Source organism: Magnolia sinica, chromosome 4, assembly GCF_029962835.1.
Source record: "Magnolia sinica isolate HGM2019 chromosome 4, MsV1, whole genome shotgun sequence".
Taxonomy (NCBI): domain Eukaryota; kingdom Viridiplantae; phylum Streptophyta; class Magnoliopsida; order Magnoliales; family Magnoliaceae; genus Magnolia; species Magnolia sinica.
The window spans coordinates 57390310-57406516 of NC_080576.1; the positions used below are offsets into that span (position 1 = coordinate 57390310).

At 38.8% G+C, this 16207-nt stretch overlaps 1 protein-coding gene across 9 annotated transcripts in view; it reads right to left on the reverse strand.

Annotated features, from left to right (window-relative positions):
- Window positions 1-15309, reverse strand: part of LOC131243135 (calcium-dependent protein kinase 26-like) — a 49523-nt gene extending 34214 nt beyond the window's left edge. For 8 of the 9 annotated variants that reach the window (XR_009169891.1, XR_009169889.1, XR_009169890.1 and 5 more), the window contains exons 1-4: window positions 13939-15309; window positions 13078-13221; window positions 12831-12983; window positions 380-495 (exon numbers count right to left, since the gene is read on the reverse strand). Coding sequence is in view for 6 of the 9 variants with exons in the window: in XM_058242259.1 (XP_058098242.1) it covers window positions 380-495; window positions 12831-12983; window positions 13078-13221; window positions 13939-14698 (1173 nt within the window). In the remaining 3 variants the exon portion in view is untranslated. The remainder of the gene's footprint in view (window positions 1-379; window positions 496-12830; window positions 12984-13077; window positions 13222-13938) is intronic. The other variant, XM_058242264.1, reaches the window with a different exon arrangement.
- Between the last annotated feature and the right edge of the window lie 898 nt (window positions 15310-16207).

Sequence of the window (16207 nt, forward strand, 5' to 3'; positions counted from 1 at the left end):
ATGTAATTCCATCTAATCTAATTCCAAGCTTTTCCATTCTTCCCAAACATTGTGTGGAATTGGCACGGGACCAAATGCAATTCCATCCCACCTAATCCCATCTAATACCATGCGCCAAACGCCCCCTAAGGCACCTTGGAAAATGCATGGGAAGCATATTCTGCAGTAAGCTGACTATCCCTTCTCCATCAAAACCACCTATACTCGTTATTCCTCCAATTTAATGCAGTCAATGACCTTCAGTTTTGGGCAGAATTGATTTCTGCCCAACCTTGATTTCAAGACACACAAAATAGCCTAATTTTTTTTAAAAAAAATAGATAAACAAGTTTATCTACCTCAATTTGTATCTCTGTCCCAGTTGAATATATATACTCACCCGCAAAGCCATCTTCTTCAGTTTATTCATTGCGGAGAACTGTTTAAGGCGAGATAGTACAGCTGGATCCAATGCTCTGTCGGGAGCAACTCCATTTTCACATATCCAAGGATGACCTAAAACACCAAAGCAAAAGGTATATCAATGTCAACATGTTGAAAGTGACCATTTTGACAATGAATGGATCCTCATTCAGGCAGGTCAATAGCTTATCAAGCTCTGCTTGAGCTTCGACTAGAAACAAGAGTGCTCGTTCAGGATAAATTATTATAGAGATTATGAAGTCCAGGGATCCTTGGAACCAACAGCTCCAAGCTTGCAGAGGGGCAAAGCCCACAACCAGAACCTGGAGATCAGTTCAGCTTACACTGTTCCACAACCAGAGCCTGGAGACCAGTTCAGCTCCAAGGCTTTGCTGACCAAATCAAATAAATCAATATGACAAGATCCACCCAGTATTATACAGTGGAAAGCCACTATGACAACTATTCTACCTTTTCTTAACAAGATTTCAGCTTAACCACATCAGATTTTAATATTTCATAATTCATAGGGTTACGGAACTACACAGTTATGTAAGGAAACCCACTTGCTGAAACTAAAGGAAAAAAGTATCATAGCTTCAACATTTCATAACAAATTGATGTTAAAAAAAAAAAAAAAAAAAAACTTTGAAATTTCGTTTCCCGCCAAAAACGAATTTTAAACAAACAAAGGAAAAATATTTTTTGTTTAGTCCCACATCAGATAGTGGGAGAAAACCTTTTGTTTATAAGTCTTTGACAGTTACGCACTGGAATGCACACATGCACGCGCTCACGCTCGGGCACGGGCGATCGCGTGGGCAATGTGGTTGTAGTGGCGCTAGATGGCGCACTTTGCACTTCGCCCGTGCGCATCGTGGTCACTCACTTGCGAGCTTTCGCAAGATGGTGCGATCGCGGTGCAAAATGGTCTGGGCTTTATAGGCTGTTGGAAACAGTCAGATCAACGAATATAAAATTGTCGACTATTTTTTAGAACGGCTAGTTGCCTTAATAGCCAAAATAGTCCAAAAACGAATGGCCCTTGATGATCCAATGATCATCGTTGATCTAACAATCTAAAATGTTCAGAAATTAGTGCTAACGGTCAGAAATGTTTCACAAACGTTTTGAACCATTGATGACCACCTGGCAACAGTCACCCCAGATGCGATATAAACTGGACCCTCCGAGTCCAAAATCATCCAAGTCCAACTAATTCAATCTGATCTGATCTCTCTAAGTTTTTTCCTTTTAAGATTATTTAAGAAGAGCTCGTTGAGTGACTCGTACCTTGTTTCAGTCATAGAGTTCGATCACTCGACAAATCTGCTAGAGTTTCGAACTGCGTTAATTGAGTCCCTGAGTGCCTTCGTGATTATTGCACGCAGGACATTAAGAAAAAAGGCTTGTCTTATCCTGGAAGCAATTCGCCTGTAACCCATCAGCAGTCTCAATTTCTTACTCGAGAAGGGGGCGAATTAAGCTTTAAGGACAACGTATTACATACGTGATTTAGTCTGGTGTTAATTTTATTTTTATCTTTCAGTTTCCAATATTATTTGTAAACTATTTTCCAACATTCTTAAAGCTTAATTCATGGATACCGAAAGTTTTGCATCAGTCAAATTAATGAACCGGGATCTAATCAGACTGGACTGATTCGATGGTACAAACTTCACTAGCTGGCAAGACAAGTTGAAGTTTCTTCTCACTGTCTTGAATATATTTTACATTCTAGACCCCAATCTACAACCTCTACCAAAAGCAACCGACAACGACACTCCAAAACAGATTGCTGCCAGAATCGAACAACAAGAAGGCGAACTGTTGTGTCATGGTCACATTCTCAACGCGTTGTCTAATCAGTTTTACAACCTGTACCCAGGAATAACTTCAGCGAAAGAAATTTGGAATGCATTAGAATACAAGTACAAGGCCGAAGAAGAAGGAACATAGAAATTTCTAATCGTCAGGTACTTCGATTTCACGATGGTAGACAATAAGCCTCTACTGGCCCAAATTCATGAATTACAGTTGATCATAAACAAAATAAAGGCACTAAAAATCGATTTACTTGAATCTTTCCAAGTCGGGGCTATTATAGCCAAACTGCCTCTAAGCTGGAAAGACTACAGGAAGAAGCTCTTACATATATCAGAAAAGTTCACCCTGGAGCAAATCCAAAAACATCTTCGCATTGATGAAGAATCTCGCAACCGATATAAGAGGGATGACGCCAATGGGGCATCCTCATCCAAGGTGAATGCAGTAGAAAAACCATCTCAAAATAATAACTCTAAGAAGAACGAATCCCTAAAACCCAAAAGAAGAAAAACGATAAACCTAATATAGTCCTTGCTATGTCCATGGCAAGACCGGACATTTTTGCCCGAGCCTATAGAGACCGCAAAAGGCCTAAGAAAGAGGCTAATGTAGTAGACAATGATATTGTAGAAACGGTCACGGAAGTGAACATAGTTCAAGAGAGTCCCCGATTGGTGGTATGATACAGGTGCCATAGTCCATGTATGCAACGACATATCTGCTTTCAAAATCTACGAATACGTAACCAACAATCAAGAGGTTCAAATGGGAAATGAAGGTCGATCGAAGGTCGTCAGTAAAGGAATTATGGAAATAATATTTACCTCTAGAAAGAAGGTAATTCTGCCCAACATGTTGCACGTCCCAGACATAAGGAGGAACTTAGTCTTAGGGGATTTTTTGAGTTGTGTATGAATCAGGCAAATTGGTCTTGTCCAAAAATGAGAAAACTCTGTGGGAAAGAGATATGCTTATAATGGAATGATTAAGTTTTCATTTAATGAAAAGAATTCTTCTGCTTATATAGTTGAGTCTATAACCTTATGGCATGATAGGTTAGCACATATAGGCTATAGTACTAGAAGACTCATGGCTAAGAATGGCTTAATCTGATACAATGATTGTGAGAATGATAAATGTGAAGTATACATATAGTTTAAAATGACAAAGAAACCATTTCTCAGTGTTGAGAGATCGTCTCAGATGTTAAACCTGGTGTATACTAACATATGTGAGCTAAATGGTATTCTTACCTGAGGAGGCAAGAGGTACATCATAACGTTCATATATGATTGTTCAAGATGTGTATGTGTATGTGTTAAAATCTAAATATGAGGCATTTAATGCATTCAAAGCTTATAAATTCGAAGTAGAAAATCAATTGGTTAAAAAGATAATATAAAAAAAAATAAAAAATCCTCCGTAGTGATAGAGTAGGAAAATACTTTTCTAACGAATTTTCTAGCTATTATGAAGAGCACAGCATGGTACACCAGTGCACAACACCCTACACACCACAGCAAAATAGTGTGGCCGAGAGAAAAGATAGGAATTTAGTTAAAATGGTCAACTTAATGCTAATACAAGCAAAGTTGCCATTAAGCCTATGGGGAAAAGCACTATTAGCAGCGTGCCACGTCCTGAATAGAATTCCATCTAAGAAAACCAAGACCTCTCCAAATAAAATATGAAAATGAAGAAAACCATACTTAAGATATCTTAGAGTGTGGGAATGTCTCGCATATTGTAGTACTCCTAACCCTAGATGAACCAAGTTGAGACCGAGAGCTATAAAGTGTCTTTGCAGGGTATGCACAAAACAATAAAACCTATTTACTCTTAGACTTAAAATCCAATGTGACCTAGAATCTAGAGATATAAAGTTCTTTGAGAATTCGCTATCCATGGAGAAAAATAATACTACGATTCTATCTCCTAATAAGTCTACAAAGGGAACTCAACAAGAAGTTGAAACTCCTGGCAAATCTCATGATAGCCAAAGAACAAGAGTAAAGAAGAGTCTTGATCATGATCAAATAGACTCTCAGCATCTGTCTTTACATACTGGAAAGTTATAAGTAGAGTTATAGGTTATCTAAAAGAAACCAAAGAACCAGGGCTATTTTACTCGAAGTTTTCGGCTGTATTGGAAGGATATACCAATGCGAGTTAGATATCAAATGAAGGAAACAATGTTGGGGAAAAATAGGACGAGTCAAGAGACTCGGCTATGGAATGGACCAACTCTACTGACAACGCCTGGGAATCTGAGACAACGGGCCCGACTGAGGAAAGCATGCCAAATGCCTAAAGGAGAGACTTAGCTCAGGTTATAAGGAATAAATCCTGACCGAGACTTACAAAGTCTAGAGCCTTAAGGCAAAGTATACTAGATGCATAAAGTTGACTCGATAAACGAGGCAGCAACAACCAAAGAGGCCAATTAAGGCCCAAAGCTCAGAAGCCACACGATCGACCATAAAACCAACCCATCTTTAGGTCAGTTACAGAGTCGGCTATCGAATTAAGAGAGTACACTAAGTACGAATCAGTCTCATCTCATCCGACAGAAGGCAAGTAGCTCTACACTTTATGACCGGCCGAGACTCACTCATCAGTAGAGTCGGCCCAGCCCGATCCGAGTAAGGTAAAAATAGTGTAAAATAAAATACCTTCTCAAGATAACTTCCTGAAAATCTAGTAAAAGGATCCCCCAATCCCGAAGATCTCGGGATCGGCTGGAGTCCTAAAACAGATTAACGCCGAATCTCCAAGATATCAGGAAGAGAATCCTGGCACGATGGGATCCTCCCTTCCTATAAACACAGGAGATCTCCAAGGTGAAAGGTACGCAAAAACTCTCCCCAGAAACCCACCTAAACGATCCTAGTCCTGACTTAGGCATCGGAGGGTCCCCGGATCTAGTCAGGGTCTCCTTTGTCCCCTTCTTGTGCAGGTGATAGGTCGGTAGGGGGAGCGCATCAGATTTTTGCATCAACAAACAACAAGTCCACAACAAGGTGGATATTCACCTTAGGAGGTGTAGCTATCTCTTGGGAATTCAAGAAACAAACCTACATAACGCACTCGACAATGGAGTCTGAGTTCATAGCCTTGGCTGTAACTGGCAAAGAGATTGAATGGCTAAGGAATCTTCTATTAGAAATGTACAAAGCCTATACCAGCTGTTTCACTTCATTGTGATAGTGGAGCTACTCTAGCGAGAGCCTATAGCGGTACATATAATGGAAAGTCCAAACATATAATCTGAGACATCATTATGTAAGGCAAATGATTTAAGATGGAATTATTGTGATTTCATTTGTGAAATCAAGTAATAACTTGGTTAATCGTTTTTACTAAACATCTAACAAGAGAGGTAGTTACTAAACCTCTAAGAAGAGAGGTAGTAAGGACAACATCTAGAGGGATGGGATTGAAATTCTTCAACCAAAGTACCGCCAGTGATGGAAACCCAACCCAAAATTAAAAAATCTCTAAAGTTCGAGTTCAATGGGTAAAATAAATCACTGATAAGTGGAAAGCTTCAACACTAAAATAGTAAATAACCTCATCCAAGATGTAGAGCGCTGGCCGTTACAACTAGAGGGTTGAGTCTTAGAGCTCTCAATGAAATCCAGTTTATAAGACAACTGTTTTAAATAGTAACGGAAACACTAAAAGGATTTTACCTATATGAACGTAAAAATGGTGTCACTTCTCATGAGAGTTAAGAGTTTCTATCAGGATTGTTCATTAAACAGGATAAGCATGTGGCCATTAAAAGTGCTAAGTGAGTAATATAAGGGAACTCATATAACTCAAATGTTATTATGTGTATGGTATCTTCAGCTGTGTTATTACGGAATAACTGGTTCAAAGCGCGGTTGCTAGGGATTTCGACGAAACTTTAAAATATTTACACTAATGAAATATTCAAATCGTAAAGATATCTTTCTCTATGCATAAGAGTTGTCTTTTATCTATGGTAGAATTTTCTAATATTTATTTTAAAACCTAAGTCGGGGATTGTTGAGATTTTGGTTTTTTCTTTTAACTTTGAAATGTCGTTTCTCGCCAAAAACGAATTTGAAACAAACAAAGGAAAAGTGTTTTTTATTTAGTTACACATCGGATAGAGTAGGAGAAAACTTTTTGTTTATAAGTCTTTGAGTGTGGATTATTCTTACGCACTGGAACATCGATGCAGGACACATGATTTAATGCTAGCATGCAATGCGGAGATTATGAAAGAGTCCATAAAGTAATTCAATTAACAAAAGATGTTAACTTGCCAATTAATTAAGAGTAAACAATAGGAAATAAAATCTTATTTAACCTAAATCACATACCCGCATGCCACAAAATCACATAAATCAATTAAAACTAGGATCGATGGAAGGATAGAACTTCCAATTTAGCATAGGCACATTCCACAGTAAAGGGGATGACTAGTAGGTTTTATGATTAGGGTTAAGAAGGGGAAAATCTGAAATTTAAAAAATTAGGGTTCATGGGAATTGGGGATTTTGGAATTAGGATTTTTAGAAATTGGGGAAAATAGGAAATTGAAGATCTAGGGTTTAGAAGGTTGCAATGGGAAGAAAAAGAGGAAGATAAGAGAAGAAGAAGAATAAGAAGAATACCTTTCGAAGAAGAGAGGGGAAGGATGTAACTAAGAAGAAGACTATCTTTCGAAGAAGAGGAAGAGGAAGGATGTACCTTGGGAAATCCACCACCAAACAAGTTTCTACCCTTCCACAATTTAATTGGAAGGGAGAGTTTTTTTTTTTTTTTTTTTTTTTTTTTAAAGAAAACAATGAGGAAAATTCCTTCACACAAAAGAGCTTCTCTTTTCTTTTTCTTTTCTTTCTTTTCAAATCTCCACTAGGGTTAGAACTTCACCCTCCCTGTGCTTTTATAATTAAAAATTCGGAATTAAAATCCAGCATAATTACAACTATGCCACTCACTTAAGTAAAGTGGCTCATCATCCAAAATAAGAAAACTAAAACATATATTATCAATCTCAACCATTAAATAACTCCCAAAAATAACCAAAAACATTAAGAAAGCAAGATCAAATTCCAAGGGGGCCAAATTTAAAAGATCTAGTGGCCCGATGGCTTGATCGACAAGATCCAACGGTTGGATCAACACGAAATAGAAATCCTATGACTAAAATAGTCTCTTAAGCAGCTCACATGCATCATCCCAAGGTAGGGTCTTCCTGATGCACATCCAATGCATGTGGGGTTTTCAAATGGCCTAGCGGGCCCCATCTGGAACTCATCACCCATCCACAAAGAAAGTTGCGATGATGTGAGTGATCGTCTCCGTCTCTGGTACATTCGAGTCCTCTAATGTCCCCATCAATTCCCCTCGGCTGAGGAGATTTTGACTCTGGCGAAATAAAGCTGTTGTGATGCTTGAGGAGATCCGAGTCTCGTCGCTGAAGCTCTGCCTCTATGATCCACGTACTGTCTGATTTTGGTCTGCCCTTCCACTTAACAAGGTACTCCTAGTAATCGCCATGTCGTGTGGAAACCACTTCTTCATCTAAGATATCCTTCAACTCCTCTCTTCTCATAGGTATGGGTGGTACAGATGGTAAAGGTTGAGAAGAGGAGTCACGTAATGGCCATAGATTTTGGACAGGTCAAGGGCATCATTATCAAAGTTCATGTGAGGGTTAGGGGAATGTCCATGAAATGGTACAAGATCTTCCACATTAAATGTGGAACTGATACCCATGTTAGGTGGAAAATCTATCAAGTAAGCATTCGAACCCAGTCTTTTCAAGATTTTATATGGTCCAGCGTTACGGGCTTGTAATTTTTTTATGGTTCTCTGTGGAAACCTTTTTTGACATATTTCAATCATGACTTCATCACCCATAACAAACTATTTAAACCTATGGTGTGAGTCAGCAACCATTTTGTATGTTTCATTACTTATATTGATTCTTTTTCTAATCTCCACATGCAAGTCATGCGTATGTTGTATAGATGCATATGCAAACTCTGAAGGTCTATGGAACACATACATGGGTATGCAATCTATAGGGGTCCTAAGCTCATCTAGTTGTCTTTCCAAATCCACTTTCTCTCCAGGATTCATTTAATCATGATGAAGGTTTGGTAGAGTCAATACGTGAATGTCCCGCACGGGTGTAAACTCATCTGATATGCCCTCTGGAATAACAACACTGGACTCCTCCAATATCGGACTCACCTCAGATGGTAACTCTACTGATGGGGACATCAGAGGACCTACTTAGGTGTACCAGAGACGGAGACGACCACCCACATCAGCACAACTTTCTTTAAGGATGAGAGACGAGTTTCATATGGGGCCCGCCGGGCTATTTTGAAGACCTCACATGCAATGGACGTACATCAGGAAGACCCCACCTTGGGATGATGCATGTAGGTTGTTTAGGAGACTATTTTAGTTATAGGATTTCTATTTCGTGTTGATCTGACCGTTGGATCTTGTCAATCAGGCCATCGGGCCACCAGATGTTTTAGATCTGGGGCCCTTGGACTTTGATCTTGCTTTCTTCATGGTTTTTAGTATTTTTATGAGTTATTTGATGGTTGAGATTAATAATATATGTTTTAGTTTTCTTATTTTGGACAATGGGCCACTAAAGCAAGTGGCATAGTTGTAATTATGCTAGATTTTAATTCTGAATTTTTTATTATAAAAGCACAAGGGGGTGGAGTTCCAACCCTAGTGGTGTCATTGAGAAGAAAAAAAAGAAAAAAAAGTGGAGCTCTCTTGTGTGAAGGAATTTTCCTCCTTATTTTCTAGAGTTTTTTTTATTAAAGCCTCCAATTAAATTGTGGAAGGGTAGAAGCTTGTTTGGTGGATTCCAAGGTACATCCTTCCTCTTCCTCTTCTTCAAAAGGTATTCTTCATCTTACATCCTTCCTCTCTCCTCTTCGAAAGGTATTCTCTTCTTCTCTTATCATCCTCTTTTCCCTTCCATTACAACCTTCTAAACCCTAGATCTTCAATTTCCTATTTTCCCTGATTTCTAAAAACCCTAATTCCAAAATTCCTAATTCCAATGAATCCTAATTTTCCTAATTTCAGATTTTCCCCTTTCCCAACCCTAATCATAAAACCTACAAATTTGTCCATTGGGTGTGGAACTTGCCTATGCTAAATTGAAAATTCTATCCTTCCATCGGTCCTAGTTTTAATTGATTTATGTGATTTCTTAGCGTGCGAGCATGTGATTAAAGTTAAATCAGATTTTATTTATTATTATTTACTCTTAATTAATTGGTAGGTTAGCATCTTTTGTTAGTTCAATTACTTTATGGACTCTTTCATAATCTCTACGTTGCATGCTAGCATTAAATCATGTGTCCTACATCTTCTACAAGACCCTCAGGTGTAACCTCAGGTGGCATCTCCATAACAACTTTAGGTGTGACCTCACTTGCCACATGGGCATATAACGTCAAATCAATTTTAGTCTCTCTTTCAGACTCTTTGGCATTAACTATAGGAAGAGACTTAAGCTAGAGTTTCGCCACATCTTCAGGACCACGTCTTGACGTCCTCCTTTTTAGGGATGCTTTTGGGCGGGAGAGACTTCAAGACAATCCTTTTGCCTCCATACAGAAACAAACACGTATTCAAGTGACCGAATAGTGTTGCGTCCATGTCATACAACCAAGGCTTGCCCAAAATGATGTGGCCTATATCCATAGGCAAAACATCACACCAGAACGTGTCCGTATAGGAACAAAACTGGATAGGAATAGGACAACGCTGAGAAACCAGAATTGAAGATGCATCTACCCATGAGACTCGATAGGGCTGAGGGTGAGGAACGACTAGCATACCTAAGCAATTCACGGTGCGAGCAGATACCACATTGTTGCAATTGCCACTATCAATGATTACCTTGTAGTTTTTGCCACCACGCTTGGCATAAGTGTGGAAAATTGAATTCCTGCGCCAATCATCACTTTCTACAATTTGGCTTAAGGCGCGACTGATTATTGCAAGTGGCACAGCCTCAACTTGATCCCTGACTTGTAATTGGACATCTTCCCGAGTGTCGAGGTTTGCCTGAAGGGAGGCTACAAGTCGATTGACACGCGCATTGATCACGATCAATTGAGTTGTGGTGATCCCATTGTGCGCTTCAATAGCCGTCGGATGGTAGTTGATAGCGTTAAGGGCCTCGTCAATCTGCTTTAGATTCATAGTGGGATGTAAGCCAAAATCACGTCCTAAACAAATGGGCATACACAAGGACACTCTAAAGGAAACCCTAAGTCCTAGGACAATGTGATGACAATGATAGTACTAACCTAGAGATCATGCTAGACACACTAATCAGAAAATTCAGCAAGTTGCTATCCTCAAATCTTATGTTGAAAAAATTCAGCAGGATAGTAATCCGACAGTGCTAAACTGAAAATTCAGCCAAATTGTAATCTGAAAATTACAAACTGAAAATTCAACAATGTGACAACTTGAGATTACTATGTTGAAATTTCAGCAACGGTATAAGGGGAAACGCTAGCTGAAAATTCAGCAATAGGATACTCCAACAAAAATTCAGCAATATGATCCTCTATGCAATGAATGCTCTACTAACCCTAGATGTGACCCTAACCTAGATGCAACACAAAAAACTTATGCTAAACCTATGGTCTCTGATACCAAATTTGATGCAGTACACACGATTTAATATTAGCACGCGGAAAGAGTACATAAAGTAATTCAATTAACAAAAGATACTAACCTACCAATTAATTAAGAGTAAACAATAGGAAATAAATGCTGATTTAATCTAAATCACATGCCCGCATGCCAAGAAATCACATAAATCAATTAAAACTAGGATCGATTGAAGGATAAAACTTCCAATTTAACATAGGCACGTTTTACACTAAAGGGGATGACTAGTAGGTTTTATTATTAGGGTTAAGAAGGGAAAAATATGAAATTTGAAAAATTAGGGTTCATGAGAATTAGGGATTTTAGAATTAGGGTTTTTACGAATTTGAAAAAATAGGAAATTGAAGATCTAGAGTTTAGAAGGTTGTAATGGGAAGAAAAAGAGGAAGATAAGAGAAGAAGAAGAAATACCTTTCGAAGAAGAGAGGGGAAGGATGTAAGAAGAAGACTACCTTTTGAAGAAGAGGAGGAGGAAGGATGTACCTTGGGGAATCCACCACCTAACAAGTTTCTACCCTTCCACAATTTAATTGGAATGGATGGGTTTTTTTTTTTTTTTTCTTATCAAAACTGCACTACGGTTGGAACTCTACCCTCCCTGTGCTTTTATAATTAAAAATGCGGAATTAAAATCCAGAATAATTACAACTATGTCACTCATTTAAGTAAAGTGACCCATCATCCAAAATAAGAAAACTAAAACATATATTATCAATCTCAACCATCAAATAACTCCTAAAAATAACAAAAAATATATTTTTTTTTTTTTTAAAAAAAAAAGCAAGATCAGAGTCCAAGGGGCCCAAATCTAAAAGATCTGGTGACCCATTGGCCTGAACGACAAGATCCAACGGTCGGATCGACACGAAATAGAAATTCTATGACTAAAATAGTCTCTAAAGCAGCTCACATGCATCATCCCAATGTGGGGTCTTCCTGATGCACGTCCAATGCATGTGGGGTCTTCAAAATGGTCTGGCGGGCCCCATATGGAACCGGTCACCCATCCACAAAGAAAGTTGCACTAATGTGAGTGATCATCTCCGTCTCTGGTACATTTGAGTAGGTCCTCTGATGTCCCCATCACACGCGCACATGCACGCTCGGGCTTGGGCACGGGTGTGGGCGTGGGTGTGGGCAATCTGGCTGTAGTGATGTTAGATGGCGCACTTTGAACCATTGATGACTATATGGCAACGGTCCACACCCCAAATGCTATATAAACTGGACCCTCCAAGTCTAGAATCATCCAAGTCCAACAAATTCAATCCAATCTAATCTCTCTAAGTTTTTTTCTTTTAAAATTGCTCAAGAAAAACTCGCTAAGTGACTCGAACCTTGTTTCAGTCTCTGAGTTCGATCACTCAACAAATTTGCCAGAGTTTCGAACTACATTAACCAAGTCCCTGAGTAAGTACCTTTGTGATTTTTGCATGCAGGACCTTAAGAAAAAAGACTTGTCTTATCCTAGAAGCAAATCGCCTGTAACCCATCAACAGTCTCAATTTCTTACTCAAGAAGGGAGTGAATTAAGCTTTAAGGACATCATATTACATACCTGATTCGGCCTGGTGTTAATTTTATTTTTATATTTCGGTTTCCAATATTATTTGTGAAATATTTTCCAACAATTGACTGAAACCACACTGAAGCTCATGAAAAGACAATAACACCACGCAATGACCAAAATTCTCAATTCATCTTTCAAAAGGGTGCATTAAAACAAACATGTCAAGCATACTATGGTTATTTCAAACAGGGGTGTTTGGGTAAATTCAGAAATTTGTGGTGATTTTTTATTTTTTTTTGGTTAAAAAATATGGTCTTGGAAATATTCCCAATAGTAACAAAAGAAGCCACACCACGAAAAATTATAAGAGATGCCAACTTACATAACACTTCATGGGCAGTTAGGCGATCTGAAGGACGGGAACAAAGCATCTTTGTGATAAGATCCTTCGCACTATCAGAGATCAAGGGCCATGGGTCTGACTCAAAATCAATAGCTCCCTTCAAGACCGCATCAAATATCCCTTGCTGTGTTTCTAACACAAAATAGAGAAAATTTTGAGTATACAAGATGGATGGAGCAGATGACTAGCAAAAAGAAAAGAAGAAGAATAGTATATCAATCTATACCAGCCCAAAAAGGTGGTACACCACTTAGCAATATGTATAGTATAACCCCTGCAGTCCAAACATCTGCTTCAGGCCCATAATGTTTGCATAGTACCTCAGGGGCAACATAATATGGGCTGCCAACGACATCCGTGAATACCTGACCTGAAGTAGCAAGTCGTTCATAGAATTAAACAACCACATTAACACAAAACAGAACCATCTAAAGTGGTAGAGTGCAAGTGATTACAGAAATGAATACATTTAGACTAGAAAAGCATAACATAACTATAGATTGCCCTTCTTTGGAAGGAGAAATATAACCTAATAAACGGATGTTAGAGTGGGAAAGAAAGAGCAAAAATGTTTCAAAATAGAAAGCATGGAAAGTGATCATGAATTTCACACAAGAAATACAACAAGGGCATAGTACTCCAATTATGTTTCATATAGTAAGGGTGAGACTACTCTTTTTTTTTTCTTTTTTTGAAAGGTATGGTGAGACAACTCTTACTAACTAAGAAAAATATGACTGCGATAGACATGGCAGCATAAGATTGAGAAATGGTCATAGATGCAGTCTCTCATGATTGCATTTCAGAGAAACCCTTCCTTTCTGTTTTGATTTTTCTTTTCAATAAGTTACAGCTTATCATGACCGAAAGAAGATAACAACATTTTATTTTATTTTTGAGAAATCATTTCTTACAACGGCAAACAAATGCACATTTGTAATCCCAACAGCCAACACCAACCTCAAAAATATCATCCTACTATTCAAAATATTTCTATTTGTAACATTCTCTACAATACGTGTATCTTGGCAACACGTCTCTATCACTTCAAGAAGAGAAACATGGTTCCAATGCCAGATGTTTTTACCTGGTTTGAAGAAAACCGAGAGCCCAAAATCGATGGCTTTGAGTGAAGAGTCATCATCTTTATTAACCAATAAGAAATTCTCAGGCTTCAAATCCCTATGCATGACCCCGAGGGAATGACAAGCTTCAACTACCCCCACAATAATCCTAGTCAGCTCAGCTGCCTTCCTCTCACTGTAATGCCCTCTCTGAATGATCCTGTCAAACAATTCACCCCCTGCACACAACTCCATCACAATGTGAACATACAACGGATCTTCGTAAGCACCCTTTATGGTCACCACATTCTTATGACCTGAAAGATGGTGCATTATCTGAATTTCCCTCCTGACATCCTCTACATCTTCCTTTGCAATCAACTTCCTCTTTGAGATTGACTTACATGCGTACTCAATCCCCGTTGAGATCTCCGTACACAAATATGTTGTTCCAAACTGCCCCTGCCCCAGCTTACGGCCCAAGGTATAAAGATCGCGAATATTTGCTGTCTTGTGACCGAGCACATAATAAGCCTGGCTATCACCCCCTCGCCTCATGCTGTTCGCTTTCGGATTAATGAGAGATGGGAGATTCTTGCCCTCGTCCTTCACAGATTCCTTATTGCTATTTACGGGAATCAACTGAGAACCCACACTGTGAGCGGAGTTATCGGAATTTGAGTAATTGGAACCAGTCCGCCTAGAATGCGCTGATCGGTCGATTGGCTCGGTGTAGCCTTCAAAATATTTTCCTGTCAAAGATCCGCGGCATGTATTGCCCATGAAACGAAGCACGAACCCCTGACCTCTACAAACTCTGCCTCATTCAAGGAAAATCACACCAATCGTGGAGAGAAAGAAACAAAGCAGCCCAGACCTTGGAAATCACAGATAAATTCCACGAAGAGCTTCTAATCCAATCGACGACTTTTCTCAGTCTCCACACATCAAAAGCACAAGAATATCTAGATAATCAAATACAAAATCCCTAATCTCACAAAAAATATAAAAATAAAAAAATCCAAGAAATCTAGGACTCCGGATCGGAAAAATCCAGATGGAATCAGGAACGGAGAGATCTCGAATCGAAACCGGCGAAATCTTCGAAACAATCGATCGAGTTCAGCTGGAAATCGAGGATTTCAGGAGAATTCTAGGAATCTGGGGTTTTAAACAGAAGAGATGGAAATCGCAGAGAGAGAGAAGATGAGAATTCTAAAAGCGGAAATGAAGGAATGGATCGGGAAATGGGAATTTATAGGGGGAGAAGAAATTTCATGGCTCTTTCGCGATCACGTTGGGAGAAAACCCAATTTTTTTTTTGTAGAAATCCATTCTTCTTTGAATTTTCTTTTTCGTTCTTTCTTTCTTTCTTTTTTTTCTTTTTCTTTTGGTCGGGGGATTGGTTGCAGAGAGGTGCTGACCAGCTTTCGTTTCTTATATATGACGCGGTTTTAGGAATTTTCTACACTTCTTTGACGAAAACGACAAAGCTGTCTTGGGATTACAAAGCTGCCTGACCATTAATTCATGTGGCACTCCGTGAGATTTCGCCCTGTCGGCACGGGTGTTCAGGGTCGCTCGGATTACTGGTCGGTGCTGCTGGCCCACCATGATGTATGTGTTTTATCCACGCCGTTCATCCATTTTTTCAGCTAATTTCGTAGCACGAGCAAAAAAATCCAAATCTCAGGTGGACCCACCATAGGAAACATTGGCAACTTAACAGTCCGTTAAAAACGGGCTCCCTGAAATGTTTGTTTGCCATGCAACATGATGATTAGGTGAAATAGACATAGATGAGGAGAAAACACGGATGTCAACTTGATCCGGTCAATCAGAATGAGTTACATATTATTTAAATGGATTTGCGGTATTTAGACATCTAAGGAATATATGAAGAAGGTATTACGGAGTATATCAAGCAACCCTTCCATGTCTATTAAGCAATAGATTAAACAATCATATAGAAGCTGTCATGTTATGGAAGCTGTTGTAGCAACATTAGAATGTGGGAAGAAACTTGATGACAGGTTTAAAGCAACATATAGTCGAGGAATTCAAATGGAAATTTTTGTGTCGTACTAACCAAATCAAACTCAAAGGTATATTTTAATCGTCCTTTTAACTATGGTCATTTACATTTCTGAGTGTAATTATTTAACCATTTTTGCAAGTTTTTTGCCTACTGTTTATGGTCCATCGTGTAATCCATAGTATTAATAAAGTAGCTGATAATATCAGCTGTAATTTGGGTCTCTGCTCATACGTTGGATTCAGTTCTCAATCCGG